The sequence below is a fragment of the Amblyomma americanum genome, chromosome 7 (genome assembly GCF_052857255.1).
Source record: "Amblyomma americanum isolate KBUSLIRL-KWMA chromosome 7, ASM5285725v1, whole genome shotgun sequence".
NCBI classification, from domain to species: Eukaryota; Metazoa; Arthropoda; class Arachnida; order Ixodida; family Ixodidae; genus Amblyomma; species Amblyomma americanum.
This window is the reverse complement of record NC_135503.1, coordinates 124,414,214-124,431,000: the sequence shown is the minus strand read 5'-3', so window position 1 is coordinate 124,431,000 and position 16,787 is coordinate 124,414,214. Positions and strand designations below refer to the sequence as shown.

Genomic DNA, 16,787 nt, shown 5'->3' with positions numbered 1-16,787 from the left:
TGCACTCCACTTTTCGGCAGGACTAAGGTTACCGGACACGTGAGGGATAAGAAAGAACGTGAAATTATCGAAGCCTTGGAAATCGCAAGAGTAGGACCTGACAAATGTGTTAGGGAGGCCTCCATACACTTGTACCACAAGGAGTTGGAGTTTCCTGCTTTGACAAGATGATTATGGCTTTTGTCTTTATGGTTGGTGCGCATGCGCTTTGTTGTTGAAGGAAGGCGCAAAAAACCAGTGGTTATTCTGCGCTTGTCTCGTGTGGTTTGTCTCTCTTGTCCCTTCCTTTTTGTACAGTTATTCATTGTTTCCATAATGTCGTACCAACTTGCCCCTCACCGCACTCTTCTAGAACTCACCTCCCGCTTGTAACGCTCGCGGTCTCTGGCAGCAGCGCTGAGGAAAGGCTGCTTGTCCTCGTCCGACATTGTATTCCACTTTCCGGCGCATTCTTTGCCGAAGTCTCCAATCTTTGAGGAGAGAACCAAGAGGGGAGGGGTGGGTGGGAGAGCATCGGTCAATGCAAACTGTGGAACAACAAGTGCGCACGCCCAGTGCAGAAGTCACAACCCGGCACCAACTCTGTCCAGACCCACAGGAGTTGTGCACATAAAATGCCATGCCACCTCAGCCAACAGTACCAGGGCAACATCTTGACTGAGAATGTTTTGCGATTGACCAAGGTGGTTCTTTCAACTAAGCAACCAACAACCAGGAAGACCTGCCCTATTTCATTACAGTCTGTCTCTCGGCGAACGAAAAGAAGCAAAAACAGCCACTTGTTTGCAATGCCATGCAACGTCTATTGCATTCCTTACTGCAACAAAAAAAGCTTGTAATGGTCACTGATCTCAGTCCACTACTGCAAGAGCAGTTGTGAGCAGAGGCGTGTTGCCATCAATCTGTAGCACTAGGCTGCTTCTCATGCGCTGCCAGAATGTGCAAGCACCAAACCAGTGGACCCCTTCCTCAATGTGGTGGCACAGCATTCTGTGCTCATTCTCTCTTCAGAGACATGACTGCTTTGCCAGGCGACATTTGCTTCTTCTGGGCACAGTTGCAGGAGTATCCTAAAATGTATGCCTTCACTAGGCGTTACAAAATGCTGCAGCTGGAAGGCATCTGTTGTGTATGTGTTTGCTCAGGTAATAATTCTGAAACTGTGTGAAAAATGTGATTAGACAAGGGAATATCTGGGAGCCAAAATTTGTGTTTGGTGCACCCCCTGTGAACACAGCACAGCAGCACTCAACAAGAAAGCATTTTTGATGGTCTGCCGAGAACTGGTTTATCCCATCTGAATTGTACCAGAGAGCAGTCGCAGTGCAGTTTTGCATTGCCCGTATATTATGACCAATGCCGAGAAATAGTTTGCCTCAGACAGGAACAGCCTTCACTGCTTTTTCACCAGACTCCATTACCAACCAACCTGCCCTGTGCTTTAGCACACCTGGGCACCTAAAATGCTCCCAGTCGCATACACAAAGGATAACGATTTTGAACTAATAAAGGTGGGGTCAGCGACCCATTTCCCAAGCATATCAATCATCCCAGAGAAGCCGAGCACAGGGCCAGAACAAAGGGGCCAAACACCGCATACAGGGCGGATGCCCAATCAACTAGGCCACGGTAGGCAAAGGGAAACAGCATATAGTTTGTACCACAGGCAGCCACAGAACAGTGGGATGTGGCACCTGCTGTACACTGCTGCAAACCAGCCCAGCCAACATTTCCCCACTAAGCCATCTTTAGCCAAACTATGCTGACCACAGGATAAAGTCATCTCAAACTGAATTCTAATTAACGAGGGCTGTGCTGTGCTGGCTGTAGCCACCTTATCTCAGCGTACCTCCTTGTTACCCTCCTCCCCTCACTATATTTTGTACATGTTTGCTTGGGTTGTTAGTCAGCCTCGAGTACGAGCTCTCTTCCCTGCGCGGCATCTAATTTGTTGGCTATGGTTCCCTTGGTTCCTATTCTCATTTGCACACCTGACTTGCTGATAAAACCTGCTAGGCTTTCCTTCTCTTGGAATCCCTTTCATCAGTCCGAGGGAACATCGATTACCTTCCGTTCATATTGCACACACTGCATTTTTTTCTTCCCGATTCCAGCTAGGGTAGCACTCACTGGCGCTAGCTCACAATAACCTATACACAGCAAGAAATAAACGCTGCCACTGGCCAGTGCTCTGGGTACTGAGCAACTCAGGCTTGTAGCTCTAAGCATGGTCCTTTGTTGCAGTGTTATTTACAGCTACAACTGAGCCTGTTGCAGAAAATGAGTAAGAATATATTTAGGCGAGAGCCTAGAGCAGGTGACGTGCAGTGACACTGACCACTGGAAAACGGCTGCTGTCCAAGAGAGCAAACAAAGCGCGGCTAAGCGCCCCAGTAACTTTTTTACCCTCCGCAACCGACTGTGTGTGTGTTACCTGTATTTTTAATCCGTCCCCTAAGAGCGCCCAAAGCCCCGCAACGAAGCGGCCTCCACCAGTTCGGACACATGGGCGATCCTGCAACGGCGTCGCCCCCCCCCCCCCCCCCCCAAACACAACGGGACCCACGGCCGACAGCACGCGCGTATGCAAAAAGCGACGGGAGAGGCGCGCGCGAGCCGTGCCGCACAAGTGCCAACCCACGGGGGAGATGACAGCAGCTGTTTCCCGAGCAAAACAGAAGCGATCCCTCGGGAAGGCCGCGATCGCCGTGGAGCATCAACCGGCCCGAAAAGCACGCACGGAAAGGGAAGGAAAGAGGCACAAAAGCCAGCGCCCACAGACAGCGGTCAAAAATCGTCGCCGCAGGCAGCAGCAAGGGAAGAAAAAGCGCGCCAAGACCGGCCCAGACGCAAAAGAATCGCCGGCAGAAAGAAGATTAGAGGGGGCCCCCGTGCCGCAGCTTGTGGAGGAGAGGGGGCGATGGAGAGGGCAGGAGGGGGAGAGCACGGCGGGCGGCCATGGCGGCGCGGCAGCTTCGGGCGGCCATGTTTCTCCCCGCTCGCGCGCGGGAGGGCAGGCCTAGCTTCGGCGGCCATTCCCGCCCTCCCTCCTCGACACGCCACGGCTAGGCCTGCTGGCGACGCTCCCCGCGCCCTGCCGCCGAGGCTGCCTGCCGCCCCCCTCCCCATCGACCCCCCTCCTCCTCCCCCGGTGGCGCAACGCCGCCGGCGCCTGGAGCAGCGGCGGTGCGCCTCCCCGAGACCGCAGCGGCGACTCTCGCCCACTCGCGGAGGGGGATTCCCTCGCTTCAACCGCGGTTCCCCCACGCTGCACACAAGCACTCGCGCCCCGCCCCGCACCTATCAGCGCGCGGCAGTGCGCGTCCACGCACGAGTTCGGTGCAGCGCGCGTTGGACTGAGGACGCGTTTGTGCGCAGGACGACCATTCGGTGGCTCTCCCAACGTCGCGCGGGAGCACCTTCTGCATCTGAATGAGCCCTAGAGTCAGTCGGTCCCGCGAACGGTACGCGGCCGAAAACAACGCGATGACAAATCATGCATCGCCTTGCACGTGGCTTCAAAACTAGGCGGCGAGCGATGCCAACAACACGCTACCAGACCGAAGTGTTCCCCCACTGAAACTGCAAGCGCTCGCTGCGTCTCAAGATGCGGAAGCCGTATGTGGAACATTCGGCCCTCGACAACGGTTTCGCGCCACTGTGCACACAGCCAGGGTAACGATGCGAGCCTCGGGTCCGGCAATTGCCAGCTCGTGGTTTGACGCTAAGCTCGCAGCAGGTGTAGTGCAGCCGGGATTCAAGCAATGCGGGCACCGGCAGCCCGGCTCGTTTCTGCGGGCGCTGCCCGACGGGGTAGAACGCGATGTTTCACCGCGCCTTGCCGTCGCATGCCTCCCGAGTCATGCCGACTGGTAGTTCGCCGTCCCCAGGCGTCCGGAGTGAAACCCAGCGAACGGGACGGCCGCCTCCCTCCGCAACAAAGGAGCGGCCCGAAACAATGAGACGAGGAGCGCAGAGCGAACCCGGGCTCGCAGTCCGACCGGGGCGAAGGGCCGAGCCCTTTCGCATCCCCGCCGCCACGCATGCTCCGAGCCATACTGCTTTAAAGACCGGAGGGAAGAGGGGCAAGAAACGCGGCTCCGCTCGACGACGCACTGCGCCCGAAAGCGGGTGAACAGGCGGACAGCCTTCGGGGAATGCCAACGGACGGCTCGTCATGCGACGACCAGAAGCGCAAGTTGGTCAAGCAAAAATAAAATCCTCACCATGACTGACCGATTACTTCGGCGACCGATCTCCGAACATTTCAAGAATAGTTCCAACGCAGAGGTGAAATGCGAAGGGTCGATGATGACAACCGGCCGTTCTTCCATCATTAATCGGGAGTAGGCCCAGTTATCCCCCTGCGGACCACACAAACAGCCCTCCCAGCTCGAACAGCTAGGGCAGAGAAAAGCGCTCAGCTCGCCAGGATGGCCCCCCGCAGTCACCGAAACGTTACTTCGCGCCAAGCTCCCGGCCGAGGGCTCCGCGTGGCATTGCGCAACGCTCCGACGCACGGTGACGGCCAGGCTGACCCCCTCGTTGTTCCTGCACAACCGTACGCTGCACTTTCTCTCGCTGCAGCACCCGCCCCGTGAACACGCCCGGTTCAGTTTTGCGCGCTGCCCTGACCCGTAGGCCGACACTTTCCACACCTCACGGGCTGTAACGAGCACACTCGAAACCACTCGCAACCTACGCAGCTTCTCCCCTGAATTTGCTAGGATACTTCTTCTGTAGCAGGGCTGACTCACTCCCCTCGCGATCTGCGCTTTGGAGGCTGACACCGCGAATACTTGCCACCAGAAGAAGAAAAAATCGACTGCTTTCTTTCAAATGCTTCACACTACTCCGTCAAGTCTAACGCATCTTCGGGTGTCACTGCGCTAGTCGCTGTTGCAGCAAGTGGGAGTCGTTAATGCTTTTAGAGGAGACAGTGGGAGCTCGTCACACATCCACACAACCGCGTTCGTTCTGCAGAAATCCCGGCAGGCTGCACATGCACATCTCTGTCGACGTGCCGGACACCCATCGGCAAAGCGACGACGGTTGGACCCCCGCAGTAAATGCCAAGCATTCGAGAGACAAGATGCGGGGCTAAACGGCTGCCCTCGCAACGACGCCACGCTGCGCGCAGCACGCGTCGTCAATCGAGCGGCCAGCAGCGCGAGCTCCGCCGCTGCGCTGGCGACGGGGAGGGGGGATGCAAATGACGCCTCCCCCTTTCACGGCTCCTCCCGGCGCACACAAAGCGCGCCCGAGAAGAGCCCCGGCGCGGCACACGTAATCTGGCCTCTCGCCCGCACCTCCAGCCCAACTTCGCTCACCACGTGACAGTCCCTCGCCGCCGTCTTGTTTGCTTCGCTGACGTCACTCGGCGCTCATCGATTGCCGCCGAGCGCCCGGGGAGGCCAGAATGAAAAATGCCCGCACCAAAACAACCGCAGTACAAACGACGACGCCGAGGGTGGCGTCCAAAGAAGCAATTCCGGGTAACTCGCCAGCCACTCTACGGGCGCATACTCTACACGCCAGCCAAAAGTGCACGCGCACTTCGGCCGACCAGAGGTGGCGGAAAACGCCGCTTCGCTAAAAACCGTTCGGAGAATCGCCCCCCCCCCCCCCCCGCTCGCCAAGAGCGCACGGAGTGGCCGACCGGGTCTTCCCGCCTCTCGAACGCTGCGGAATGCGCGCCAGGTCTCGCCCTGGCCGCCCGGTGGTTAATGAACTTGACAAACGATCTCCGACGCAGTGTTACGCGCCGCGCGCACACCGGTCGTCTCCAAGCGCGCGCTTCTCCCTCGCTCGTCGGGAGGAGCTGCGATCGCGACGAGGTGACTGCATTTGGGCGGAAACTCCCGGCAAAAGCCGGTGGCTTCACTCGACACTGCCATGCGCCAAGTTGCTACAACAGCGGCAGCGCAGCGAAAGCAACCGCGCCCCCTCTCTCTGCATTCACCGGCCACACGCAGCCAGGCGCGCACACACGAGCAGTCGCAGCAGGAGCACGCGCTCGTTTTCCGTCTCATTAACGCCGCTCCGACAACGCTCGGAAGCGCGCGACAAAAGCAGCGGAGGCCCCGCAAACAGGCTTTCCAGCACGCTGCACACGCGTGCATATCGATGCGCGCCAATCTGCCGCGGCGCATCCCGCGCCCCCTCCCCGCGGCGACGCAAACGCCGGGAGCAGCTGCCGGACGAAATCGACGACACGCTCGGTCAGACGGCGGAAGGCCGATCGGCACGATAGCCAACATTCCGCGCCCGTAGCTCACAGATCTCCACGAATGTCTACGCACATGGCGCGTTTCTTCCCCCTTCGCACCCACGATATCGAGTGACCGCACAGGCAAGCCGGACGGTCGCTGGGTGGAGGGTGCGCGCAGTTCCCACCAGCCACTCGCCGGGGAGGGGTGCGAAAGGAGAGCGGCTCATTCAAGGTCAGACGGCCGCCAGCAGCAGCCGAGAGGGGGGCCGAAAATTAAGGTGCAGCGGGCAAAAACAAGACGAGCCGAGAGCACACGCCGCTCCTCGCAGAAGCAGCAGGTTTTCTTCCTCCTCTCCCGCTCGCGGAAGTCGCGCCTTCCGAACAAAGGAAACTCCCGGGAATCGCCCGCCCGAGGGAGAGGAGGAGCGCAGACGGAGGGGGCCCGCCGCCGCCGAGGAAAATAAAAAGGGTGGCGAGCCAACCAAGCCGGTTGAAGCGGAACACGGCCGGGGACACAAAAAAAAAAAGAAGAAATAAATGAAAACGCGCGCCGTCTTCTCCGCCACCGGAGAGACGCCTCGAAAATCCCCTCTACCGAGAGCGCACCATGCACCCGCCAGGCTGGACGGCTAGCCGGCGCTGTCGCTGCTGCGAACAGTCGCCTGAGGCTACCGCCACCACTACTACTACTGCTACCCCTGTTGCCCGTAGTGGCCTGAGACTCTCGAGCCTTTCCCGCCCGGAACCCCCCACACGGAGAAAGGCGCGCGCCGCTCATTGAGCCGCCACGAGGCTGCCACGCGCGGCACTCGAGCCGCGAGCGGCCGATTGTCGTAGCTAGCACGCACACACCCGCCGATAACCCGTCCAGCACGCCGACTGCAACCATCCACGCAGAGAGAGGCCCATTAGGCTACGCCATTCGAAACGCAACTAGCAGGCCTCCACTCACTGTCGTTCGATAAGGACGATCAGGGCGCCACGTGAGAGCAGGTGCGGATTTATGCAAGAGGGAGTCGCGGACGAGAAAAAGTTTATTGAGCGAAGCCACGCTGTACCCCGTATTTTTGACGAAACAATACACAGCTCAAACGGGACCGCTCCCTTCCGCGAGTGACCCGTAAGGTACGAAGGAAAACTACAAACCGGGTGGCACTGGCCTCGAGGAGGTTCCCGAATTTACGCGGGCTTTTGACACGACCTTATTTCGCCACCACAGGAGTGAGCGCGCCGCGGCCGACGTTCGACCCCGCAACCTGGCATACGGAACGGCTTGGAACGTCGGTGGAACCGCGACTTCGCACGCCCCCTGCGAGTTGGGACGCTAATCCGGGCGGCGGCCTTTGGCTCCTTCACCAACACCTCTTTCTTCTAAATCAAACTCACGCAAAAAAAAAAGAAACATCCCAAGAGCTCCCTTGTCTCGTTCACGCTGGATAAGCGGCCATTCAAGATAACCGCACTTACAACGCGGGAGGAGCGGACAAGTACCTGCACAAAAAGAGCACTTTGGTTATTTAACTGAACCACCCTCAGACATGGTTCCCTTTTCACAGCAAGGGAGGGTGCTCGATTAAAACGAACTTATTTCAAAGGTTGTTCTGCAAACCGTGGGAGGCCGTCGCTCGAAACTTCCGCTCGCCGCGCGAAATACGTGGAGAGAGTCGGACGCCTAGCGATCGCCACGCAGGAGCGCAAGTGTACCAGGCCCGTGCTGGGTCTGCGCGACGTTGGAGTAATCGGAAAGCAAACACTTTCATGATAGGGGATATGCACGAACCAGGAGGATCCCGAGAGCACGCCATGGTCGGCATTAAGGGCATTTAACGCTGCTTACGTGCTGTGAATGAAAGCACGCGGGGTGTTCGGCTGCGGGGATGGCGTGCTACCCTAATGCAGTGACCAGCAAAACTGATCTGTCCGCGTCGGACCGGGTTCAACGCCCACTTCGTAAGAAATTTTAGTACGAAAGCACTATTCCGATCTTGCGACGTTTGTGCCAAGTGAAAGAGGCAAATAAAAGGAAATCAAAAAATATCAGCGACTGGGATTCGATCCCGCGGCGGCGCGAACAGTTCAGCTTCGCAGCCAACCGTGCGAGAACGCTGCGCTATCGCCGCAGCCGAACACGCCTCGTGTTAAGCTGCAACCTTTCGCGCTGTGCATTCAACATCGTCTCCTACATCAACTAATACTGCTGCTATCAAACTAATATTCGCACTTTGAGCTATGCAGCAGAAGTGAGAGCTATATATGCGCGCTGCATGCGTTGGCGTGGACAATACTGTGGCAGAAACACGGCCCTGGAGCAATGCTCGTTGGCGTTGACAACACTGCTGCGGACACACGGCAGTGGAGCGCAGGCCGCCGGCGTACATTGGGTAAACTGGCACGGACCATGGAAATATTGAAGACGCGCAGAACTGGCTCCCTGGGTCAGTGGACACCTTAATCGCGCTTTCAGGTACGTGGCGGTGGTGCTAAACCGCCAACCATTTTTTTATTTCTCGTTCTTTCCTGATGACGTCATGAGGTCACGCGGGGGGTTTTGGTCCGATTCTTGTGGACAACAGTCGGTCAACGCAGGGTATTCTGAGTGGTGAGCCACATAATGTTTTGGCATTAATAAACGACTATTCGGAACGGAAACGGCGGCGTAACTGTCTTGCTTCTCATTGGACACCCGAACCGCGCCATGGCGAAACAGAGAGACTGGAACAGAAGGAAGAGAGAAAGAGGCGCCCCAGTAAAAGGCTCCGGAATAATGTGCGAGCAGAGTTTTCGGCCCGCATCTCGACAACGTGGCACACCCGCCGCCAAGATCTGTGCAGCAAACAATAAGGTAACACGGCTGACGCTCGCGAGCACGAAGGAGCGAAAGCTATGGAGGCTGTCAATCAGAACGCGAGACGACTCGACTAATCATTCCTCGAACAAGAACGGGGCCCCTTTTTTTCCCCTTCTTTGCATTCTCGAGCAGAGGCCGCGCGACGCTGCCGCACTTCACTCCGAGCAAACAGTCAGACGGTGCACACAAAAAGAAGCGGCGGAGGGAGCAGACGGATCGAGCCGTGACTCAACAATGCCACCTCTCATCGCGTAGTCGGTGATGGATCACGACGAAACGAAAAATGGAAGCACCCAGTCTCTCCACAACAGAGGCCCCTCTACTGCCTGCCTGGATCCAAGCAGGCACTCGCCAACCGGTGAGCTGGCCTCCAGCGACTGAGGTTATCAATGCATTCCTTGGGGCCAAACTTTGAACAGAGGCTACGCTGGCACGTACAGAACCTGGAAAGTGACGCATGGCCATAGCTGCTGCCACACAACTCAGCTAAAAGAGAGAAACCCATTCCGCCTCATAACCTTAAGGTGCACTAGGGAGGAATCTCAACTCGTCTTTTTAACTCAACCTACACGTTCCAAGCATTCTTAGGAACTTCGAATTATTGTCCTGTGCGGCCGACTTCCCTCATTTAAATCGCCTTTTTTTTTAACTGAACGCTGAAGGTAGGAGGAGTCAGCCAACGCGTGGGATGCCTTCCAGCCAGTCCCGTGGCAGCTTCGCTCTCGCTTTTATTTTGTTTTTTAGGTTTCTGTGAATAAAAAATTGGCAGTGGCTTAGCTCGGCTATGTCAGGAAATACATAGCAAGAGCTACTACGTACGTTTCCCTGGCTGAGCTTGTTGTGGTCACTGTATGTTTAGCAATGAGAGCCGCTGGGCTCCATCCCGGCGGCTATGCGCCGTCTATTACGCTCGGCAGCCTGACATCTCCATTTGGCAAGCCGTTCCTCTCTCTGTTCAGCCATCTCCGCTCCTCTCTTCGTCTTCTTACGCTCATTCTCTCTTTGTTGAGTAGCCATGTGCCAGGCGACAACCTCAGGATCCGAAGAGTTAATGTTCTCTTGTCTATACCGCCATTTAGCAGCGGCTGGACTCTCTTTCTCTGCATCCATGTCAAACGTTGTGACACAGACGCTCATTACATCCCAGCCTTTTATACGCAATGCTGCGCATGAGACGCGCGGTGCGGGTGATAGAGCGGCGTGCGGCTACCAAGCGCGCGGCGCACCTGTGGGGTCTCTCTGGTTACCATGGTATCGGCGCATGCGCACAACTGCTCATCCGCGTGACGTCACGCACGGCTCCGACGGTGGAGCGGACGCGCGGCCGCGGCGAAACGCACGCCGCACCTGCTGCACCTCTCCGGTTGTCATGGTAACGGTGCATGCGCACAACTTTTCTCTCCCGGCCGCCGCGAAATGCTCGACTGGTGGCCCAGTGTAGCCCTCGCTACAATAGTTCGTCGCAGACAACATGGCCGCAAATTAGGCCGACAGAAGTAAAAAACACGCGTGGGCTCTGATTTACGTACCGCTCCGCCGATGGCAGAGTGGCAAGCCGCCACGGGACTGGCTGAGAGGCAACTCCTCCTACCTTCACCGTTGAGTTCAAAAAAAAAAAAAAAACGCGGGAGCTGGGACGTTCAACCCGATTTAAATTAGAGAAATCAGCCGCACAGGAGAATAATTCGAAGTTTATAAGAATGCTCGGAACGTGTAGAACGAGTTCCCGCGGTAAAAAGACTAGTTCAAATTCCTCTTAGTGCACATTTAAGGCCACAACCTTTTCCCATTTCACCAGCCGCGGCGGCCGAATTTCGATGGAGGTGAAATTCTAGAGGCCCGTGTACTGTGCGATGTGACTGCACGTTAAAGAACCCCAGGTGGTCGAAATTTCCACAGCCCTTCACTATGGCGTCTCTCATAGCCTGAGTTGCTTTGGGATGTTAAACCCCCATAAACCGAACCTTTTCCCATTTCAAATCGGCCAAGCTCACACACCCAACGCGGAATATTCAGCTTCTCCATTTATCGAGATTTTCAGAGCACGAATTAAAAATAATGAGAAAAGCTCTGCAGCAACTAGACACTGATTTCTTTCACTGCTGCATGTCATTGAGAAGCACTTCTGCGAGCCAACACACACACGTCTGCTAGCAGGAGGCGAGATGGGCAGCTGTGCATAACAAGGTCGCTTGTTCCCTGGTTGCTCTTGCAGCACGCCGCAGCCTGCTAATGAATGGAGGCAGACTAACACAGGCAGCTGCTCCTATGGCAGCTCTCACTTGAGCAGTCGGCAGGAGTCACTTGGCTTTCGCTTTCATAGCCTTGCACCTAGAACACACAGCATTTCCTATGCCTCTCACCCAGTTCACAAGAGACTGTCACAGGCTGCAGTCACTTGACTTCCTTTAACAATTATGCCTCGGGCACGTTTATGATGTCCAGTTTTATGACAATACCCACCAGATAAATAAATACGAAACTAAAACTATAATTTGAGAAAGAAACTGCAACCCAGAGAAGAGAAAGCTACTGCAACAACGCTCCTCCTCAGAACTGCTCATGATTAGCACTACAACCTGAGCCTGGCAACCATGAGTGCTGTTGCATCCTCGTTCACTTCAGCATCCAAGTATTTGGGCCGATTACAGACTCTGCGGCTGTGCATGCACCTGCCAGAGGCATGATGGAGCCAGATAGACTGCGTAACGCAAGTGTCACGGTTTCATGCGCACCCGACGGCCGCGCGGACGACGCCACAGTCTAGTCCTGAGCCATGCACACAAGGGTTGCCACTCACCCGCGGTATCTGCCTGCCCGACTTCTTCATCTCTTCCCGGTACCACTGGGTAAAAGTGATGTAGGCCGTGGTGGCACGCTTGGGGGCCGGCACACCGTCCTTGTTCACCTTGGGCTTCTTGTGCTTGAGCTTGCCCCCCGGTCCCACCACGCCGGCGCCGGCGCCCATGTGGCCCATGTAGCCCACGTGGTGGTGGTGCTGGTGCTGGTGGTGCAGCGCCTGCTGGTGGGCCGCCGGAGCGTTGCCGTGCTGGTGTTGCAAGTGCTGGTGGTGGTGATGGTGGTGGTGGTGCAGCGCCGCCGCCGACGAACCTCCGCCGCCACCGCCCCCTCCCCCACCTCCTCCGGATGAGGACGAGGTCGAGTTGGCACTCGCCGTCAGCTGCGACATCTGGAGGCCCGCGGCGGCGGCCATGTTCGCGGCCATGTTGGCCGCCGAGCCCATCGACAGGTTCAGCCCAGTGGGCAGCATGGGAAGCTGCGCCATGGCCGGGTGCAGCTGGCCCCCGCCCGCGGCCGAAACCACGGCCGCGTGCTGGGCCATCGCGTGGTGGTAGTCGTAGTCTGCTGCACAGCACCGCACAGTGTCGGGGGGGAAAGGAGTCGGTGGTCGGCAAGCACTACTGCCACCGCGAAACAACGTGCCTCGTGTTGTTAAACCCCTAGCGGGTACAGGTCTCGCCCTGAGCATTAGCGCAACGTCTATAGGCGACAAAAAGCTACCACTGCTCACAAAACAGCGCAGCTCACCGACGAAGCACGGAAAGGAAGCATTAACTTCTGAGAGGCAAGCAAGACTGGCATGAATTCGACAAAAGCGAGTCTGGACAAGCGTGCACCACCACCCAGCACTTGCTCCACTTAACACACTGGTGAGCTGCATTAATGCTAGCCTGGCAGTACAAGCACAATCCAGTCAACAAAGCTGTCTTCTCAGTGGGGTGGCGGCATGAGCGAGCGCGCGGCGGCGGAAGGGGGTGGGGGATGTGGGGAGACACACACACACAGGTCTCTACAGGCACTGGACAAGGAGCAACAGAAGAGAAAGGCAGCTGCGCAGCCCCTATTCACCTTTTTTCGAGTATAGCTCGCTGTTCTGCCGCCAATCATCAAGCTGCTGCCCAAAGTACTTCCCACGACTTCCGGCTGGGTGTACAAACACAGCAGGGTTGGAGGAGAAAAGCACGCACATGGCCGGACGCCACTGAGTCGGCAGACCTCCATCATCATCAAACACGGCACACATTACACACAATGCCACCACCACCAGTGACGCCGCTGACAGGAGACTGCTTGGGGACCGATCACCCGGTTGCCAGGGGGGAAAGAGAGTGGATCCTCAAGGGGGCTCCTGCCATGCGGCGACCTTTAAAGCAGGCTCACCCAAATTGAAGTGCAAACATAAGCGGGACACATGCTACGGACGCTCGCTCTCGCTAGTTCGCCCGGCAAGTTACATAAGAAAAAAGGAGGAAGCAGCACGCGGTAGGGGAAAAACAGAATAGTAAGCACACTCAGTTCCATAAGCGCAGCGGCCGCCACTTACCAAGCAACATGGCAAGCAAGCGGTCTTGAACTAACTGCACGAAGTCGGTGTCGCCGACGCGGGGAGGCGTGGTCGTCGTCACGCGAGTGGCTTCAAAGCAGCGCGCACGCGGACAATAGCGGCATGTCGCCCTGCACGCGTCGTCGCACGGCTTCTCCTCTGGCCGCGGAGAGGGGATCGAGGCGAGAATCACTCCGCCCGGCAAGACGACGCCTGGATGCTCTCCACTCCCGTCATGGGGGGAAGGGACATTCGAAATCCCGATGCTGCAGGACGCGCTTGCGCGATTCGGGAACTGCGCTCCCCTCCTCCCCGGGCGGTGTTTCCCTTTTTTTCCCCTGCCCCGCGAATCCCGACCACCGGCTGCGACCGGCGTGTGCGGCAAGATGGACGCACGCGAGAGGCGAGCGCCAAAGGCACGTACCCTGCCCGTAGGCCATTTTAATGGCAGCCGATTAAACCGTAGGCCGGGGGAAGGCGAGACGCGGAGACCGAGGAGAAGGGCTCCCCACGGAACAAAGAGGGGAGAAGAAGGAGCGCGGCGCCTGCAGAGGCGGCCTCTTGCGAAAACGTTGGGCCTCCTTCCCTCCCTCCCTCGATGCAAAAGGCTGCGAGTTTCCAAATGGAAGTGGTGGTGCTGCTGCCGCGCAGAGCAGGGCTGGTGAGAAAATGAAACTGGAAAGGAGGCGACCGCTCGTAACACGGCGAGGGGAAAATGTCGATCAATAAGGCGGAGCTCCCGAGAGAGAGAGAGGGGGGGGGGGGGGCAACAGAACGCTGGCGCCGTGAGGGCAGGCAGTCGAAAGATACCCCCACCCGCACGGGGGGGAAGGGGGAACAGCGACGACGGCCGGGGTTAGCGGCTGGCTGGCTGCTCGGCGGAGGCACAGCCCGGAACAAGAAATTGAGAACCGGCCAAAGAGCAAAACCAGCGACGAATAAATGATGCATGGGCGGACCGTAAGCCGTGGGAATGCGTCAGCACTGCACGAGGGCACTGGACAGCCCGGTCGAAATGGCGCAGACCTCAGGGGAGCAAGCGCAGTTGTTCCAGAGTCGCCGCCAAACGCCAACAATTGTTCCTCCACGGCCCGTGCCGTGAAGCTGCCAGCACAGTGCTTCATACGCCACTGCGCCCGCTCATCGACACAACCCGAAAGAGCGAATCAAAGTCCGCGCCGGGAGCAACGGAGAAGCTCCCCCCGTGCCCGGCACCGAAGACGCCCACACACCTGGCTTCCGAAGCGACCGCGCACGTAAGCCGTCCCATGGGCTCATCAACCACTTCTGCAGTTCCGCAAAATTTTAACCCATCACTGCGACAGCTACCGCCTCTAAGACGCAGGAGCGAACTGTGCGGCGCCTGCAGACAGGAACTGCTCTCCCACCTACCACAGCAACGCACTGCTCTCACGCCTATGGCCACCTTCGGCGAGAAGCAAGTGCCCACAGGCGACTGAGAGGCCTTCAGGCCGCTTCTGCCGAGTCCCATTCGGCTGGCCTCAGACGCGCTTACAGAGGCGTGGCGCACCTAACAAACGCGCGCCAGCATCGTCATCTTCCTACCGGAGCGATAACATACTGGCGGCCAGGGGGAAATTCGCGTTGCCCCGGGGCGGCGCGACAGCGCATGACCAAGAAACTAGATAGAACACATTCGAGGGAGGGCATATTCTAAGTAATGTGCACACTGTTTAAGCTGAGCGCGCAAAAAAAAAAAAGGATAAGAGCAATGGGAATCGAACTCGAGCCCCTCATGTCCAAAACGCAGCGCCAATACACTACGCCACAGCACCGAAGCACTAGCCTAGTACAAATGGTGTACTTATCCCTCCCGCAACACTCTTGCTACCGCTGGGGGAAGGGCTGCTACTTAAATGAAATGCGCACCTTTCACCGCACCCCGCGGTGCCCCTTCCGCTCACTTGTTCCGCCCCACTGGCACGCTTCGCGCGCGCCGCTCGCTGGCGCGTCTTTGTGCACTGCTTCGAAAGTTTACCGTTTCCGTCGCACAAACCGCATGTGCGCAAGCCCACTGCTGCATCCAGTGGATTTGCACACGGCAAAAAGGACAAATTTCAAGAGGCACACCAGTTCAGAACCGTTACTACCGCCGACAGACGCAATGGTGTTCGACATTTCCAGCCAGAGTCACGCTTCTATAGAACGTATAAACAGCCGCGGAACAACAAATCTGACAGCCGCTGCTTCGAACGGGCATTCAAAGGCCGTTCAACCGACAGCCCAACGACTAGACGGCCAAGTGAGCGCTGCTGCTGCACGTGCAGCTAGCTGCAACGGTTGAGATTTCGAAGCCCTTCCGAGGCAGGGGTGGAGGATTTAAAGGGAAGCGGCAGAGCAACTGCCCCCTCCCCTCTTTCCTCCTCCTCCTCCTCCTCCTCCCCCCCTCGAGAAGTTTTCCACGAGGGAAAACAACAGAAAAACTACAGCGTCTCTTTTTTTTTCCCTGGGATCCTCCAACGACACCCTTACAGGGGCGGCCATGACAGCCTATTTTCACGCATACCCTGATTATCGCATTTAAGTCTCAATTTGTTAAATTAAAATTCCCCCAAGTTTCAGTTGATTGTGTGCGGTAAATATTTTTAAAACGAATTTTTCCCGTGTCTTCTGCCAACTGCTTGCTGGTCTGGCAACCGCTGATCGCTGACGTCACAGGGGCATACCCGCCCCGCGTCGTCTGCTGCGCGCTGTTGAGGTGCTTGCATGCACACCGTAGGCGGCGGTCGCTCGAAAGGTTTTTTTTTTTTTTAGCCTATCCAAATCAAACGAAATTCTGCATCTAACGAAGGAATGATAATTGTCCTTTAAGCGATGTCAAAACGGGCTATCACTAAGCTACGGTTATAACGAATGCATTTTCAGTGTTTTCTTTTCGGAAGCCGTGAGCTTAGTACGCGACCTGAGTGATCCTTAAGAAAGCGAACTTGCTCGTGGAACCCCTTTTCTGACATTGTTGAGGAAACAGAAATCGATGGATACGATTTATTATTTACGCTCATAAACATGTTATTTTTATGTTATGAGTGTAATCTCATGAGCAGTCACGTGCTCCTGTATGTGAAAAATGACACGTGCCGTGCATGCCTTCGGCGATGAGCGCCGTGAAAGCCGTGGCGTTTGGTACCTGGCTACCAATTTCTTGTCCGCCATTCATCGGCTCGTTAATTAAACTGAAATTATCACAAGGTGGCACTAGAATAACCTTGAGGCACGAAAGGAGCAGAGAAAAGTGCCGAATGAGACGACTTCCCCGCTGCATATGTGCATTTGTAAGTCGAACATACATTCCCTTCGGCTCGTATAGAACCCTTTTGCAGGAATCAAACCGCTTGCAAAACCCTACGCGACTCGAATGCTTT

The 16,787-nt window shown here is 56.8% G+C and overlaps 1 protein-coding gene across 8 annotated transcripts in view; it reads right to left on the bottom strand.

Annotated features, from left to right (window-relative positions):
* Window positions 1-16,787, bottom strand: part of LOC144099531 (uncharacterized) — a 54,529-nt gene that overhangs the window by 21,817 nt on the left and 15,925 nt on the right. For 2 of the 8 annotated variants that reach the window (XM_077632903.1, XM_077632905.1), the window contains exons 2-4: window positions 12,930-13,004; window positions 11,860-12,425; window positions 360-470 (exon numbers count right to left, since the gene is read on the bottom strand). In XM_077632903.1, the coding sequence (XP_077489029.1) occupies window positions 360-470; window positions 11,860-12,425; window positions 12,930-13,004 (752 nt within the window). The remainder of the gene's footprint in view (window positions 1-359; window positions 471-11,859; window positions 12,426-12,929; window positions 13,005-16,787) is intronic. The other 6 variants (XM_077632904.1, XM_077632906.1, XM_077632907.1 and 3 more) reach the window with 3 other exon arrangements.